General features: G+C 37.2%; 1 protein-coding gene across 1 annotated transcript; it reads left to right on the top strand.

Moving 5' to 3' along the window:
* The first annotated feature begins 2,159 nt into the window (after positions 1-2,159).
* LOC124887725 lies at positions 2,160-2,780 on the top strand. Its single transcript, XM_047397635.1, has 2 exons — positions 2,160-2,363; positions 2,628-2,780. Exons 1-2 carry the CDS (start codon positions 2,160-2,162, stop codon positions 2,778-2,780), a joined length of 357 nt encoding a protein of 118 aa, XP_047253591.1.
* The last annotated feature ends 220 nt before the right edge of the window (positions 2,781-3,000 follow it).

The following is a 3,000-nucleotide window of genomic DNA, read 5'->3' on the forward strand; positions in this document are numbered from 1 at the left end:
TACTGCTCGTGGATTACATCAAAGTCAAGCAACTATTCACATTTTCCCTATGGGATCGATCCCAACCTAGTTGGGTTATTACATTTGCGATCGACTGCATTATACTTATAATTGGAGTGTATTTTGGGTAACATCAAATTTTGGTGCCATTGTCGGGGACTACAGTTTGAGTAGTAAATTTAATTGGTGAAGTTCACAAGTTTTTATGTTCTATTTTTGATTTGGCATACGCTGGTGTATTCTAAGTACCAGGAGTAAAGGCTATCCCTTACTCTCTTTTATTCCAAAACCAGAGAAAATTCTTCAAAAACTGAGAATGATGTTAGGACAAGTTCATGAAGGGGTTCAAGACCCCTCACCAGTGGATCCAAATGTGGGACTCCCCTGTGTTCTATTAGATCTGCAGAATATTGTATACTTACAAACACAACAACTGTTGGAGCAAGAACATAGAGAAGTTGAAGAGGCTAGACTTGCTACAGATGTAGGGTTAGCTTAGTAAGGTGGACTAGTCAGGCCTAGACAGGTTATTGATCATCGATATTAGAGAGACAGAGTTCTATTTATTTTGGCATATCAATACTTAGATTCATATAAGGAGGATGATGAAGATCTGGGTTATGTTGAGCTTACTGAGCTTGAAGCCATTGTTCCTCCTGCTTCAGCCCCTAATATGAAGTTTGATATAACGAGTTCTATGATAAAATTATTGAATCTGAAGGGTGTATTTTTGGGTGTAGTTAAGGATGATGCAAACATGCACCTTGCAAATTTTCTAGGGATCTGCATATCTTATACTATTCCAGGGGTTGATCAGGAAGCATTGAGATCGAGGTTGTTCCCATTTTCTTTGATACGAGAAGTATCTCTATGGTTAGGGGAACTTCCAAGAGGATCTATCACTACTTAGCACAAGTTGAAGAAATAGTTTCTGAGCAGATTCTTCCCTCCTACACGGTTGCTATAGTTGAAGGGTGAAATTTATAATTTCAGGCAGTTACCTGTAGAGTCTATGTATGAGGCACGGTTTTGATTTAAGAAGAAGCTGAGCATGGTACCAAATCATATAATTAAAGGATCTAATTTGTTATAAATCTTCTATAGATCACTGAATGACAGTTTGAGAGCTATGGTAGATACTATTTCAAGAGAAGCATTTATGTGTCTTCGTTGGGATGCTGCATAGGAAATGCTAGATGACATTGTTATGACCAATAGGGGATGAGATACAAAAGATTCAGAATGCGGTGGTGGTATATATGCTATTGAAGGAACAAATACCTACAGAGAGACAAATGATATGGTAGTACAAGAGTTTGCATGACTTAATATAGATATAGGGTTGCTTATAAAACAATTTGCATCAATAAGTGCTAAGAAGGTGAATGCAGTTGTGGCACAGGGGTATACTTCCAAACTACTCAAAATTGAATTTGAAGAAGAAAAGTATCTTGATCGTAGATTGTTAGATTTTTGAGCCCAAGGGTAAGGGAATCAAGTTTGAAACAATTATAACGTAGATACAGAGATAGGAGGAGAGACAAAAATAGTGATTGGCAGCATAAAAATGACTATAAAGAGAATAGTGACGAGTATATTCTACTAGGTAGTTGAGGTCTAGAGTCTAGAATGGGAACACTTTTATCTGAGCTGGTCAAAGGGAAAGAAAGTCAAGAGAACTGCCTAAAGGATATCAAAGCCGATCTAATAGGATTAAACTAGAAAGTTGAGTGACATGCTATAGTAATAAAGCACTTGGAGTAGTAATTTGGTTAGATGTTAGCCACAGTAAATCAGAGACAACCTGGCAGTCTTCCAAGCAACACAGTGGTAAACCCCATAAATGATAGCTAATGCCATTCCATTACCACTCAGAGTGATAAAGTCACTACAGATCCACTTGTACCCACTATTAATGAGCAGAAAAATAATGATGAGTTAGTTGATGTAGGGAGTAGTAGCAAGAAAAATGACAGAGAAGAGAAGGCTACGGAATCTGTGCTGAATCCCATTCCAAAACCTCTTTTTACTTATCCATAAAGTCTGAAAAAGAAATAAGAAGATGGTAAGTACCATAAGTTTTATCTATACTAAAAGAACTCTCAGTCAACATACTGCTAGTAGAGGCATTGGAGCAAGATCTTGGATACGTAAAATTTATGAAGGATCTGATCACCAAGAAGAGAGCATTCAGTTATGATCCAGTTGATAATGTTCATCATTGTAGTGCTGTAGCCACTAGATCATTAGTGGAGAAGAAAAAGGATCCCAATGCTTTCACTATACCTTGCACCATTGGATCTTTCAACTTTGTGCATGTTTTGTATGTCTTAGGTGCTAGCATCGAACTCATGCCATTTATGGTATTCAATTAATTAGGGTTGGAAGCTCCAAAACCCACCACCATGAGACTAGTAATGTCAGACAGGAGTGTGAAAAGCTAATAGGTATTTTATGTGATATATTGGTGAAGGTGGATTATTTTATTTTTCCTGCTGATTTTGGTCTTAGATTGTGAAGCAGACTTCCAAGTCCCAATTATTCTTGGAAGACTATTTTTGACTATAGAAAAGACATTGAGTGATTTAGAGCTGGGACATCTAATGTTGAGATTGAATAATGAACAGGTGATATTCAATGTATGCAAATCCATGAGACAGCCTGATGAATTGAGAGTGATATATGTTATTAATGTGTATGATGAAGAGGTAGATTCATTCCATGATGTTGATGCAGTAACTTTATGGGATGATGGTTTTGATGCGGCTGTTCCAATTTAAGAGAGACTAGGTATTAAAGCACTTACAGTTGTGATCATGAATTTTGACTCTGATGGTATCAAGGAGTATAAGGAGTTAGTATGTGTATTGTATAGGAGTGGTTCTTATAATTTTGCACCAACGAATCTTGACTTAGACTTAAAGAGTAGAAAGACTCCACCTGCTTGCCTATCCATTGAGGAACCACCCGTATTAGAGTTGAAGGTCTTCCAATCTCACT

Source organism: Capsicum annuum, chromosome 10 (genome assembly GCF_002878395.1).
Source record: "Capsicum annuum cultivar UCD-10X-F1 chromosome 10, UCD10Xv1.1, whole genome shotgun sequence".
Lineage (NCBI taxonomy): Eukaryota > Viridiplantae > Streptophyta > Magnoliopsida > Solanales > Solanaceae > Capsicum > Capsicum annuum.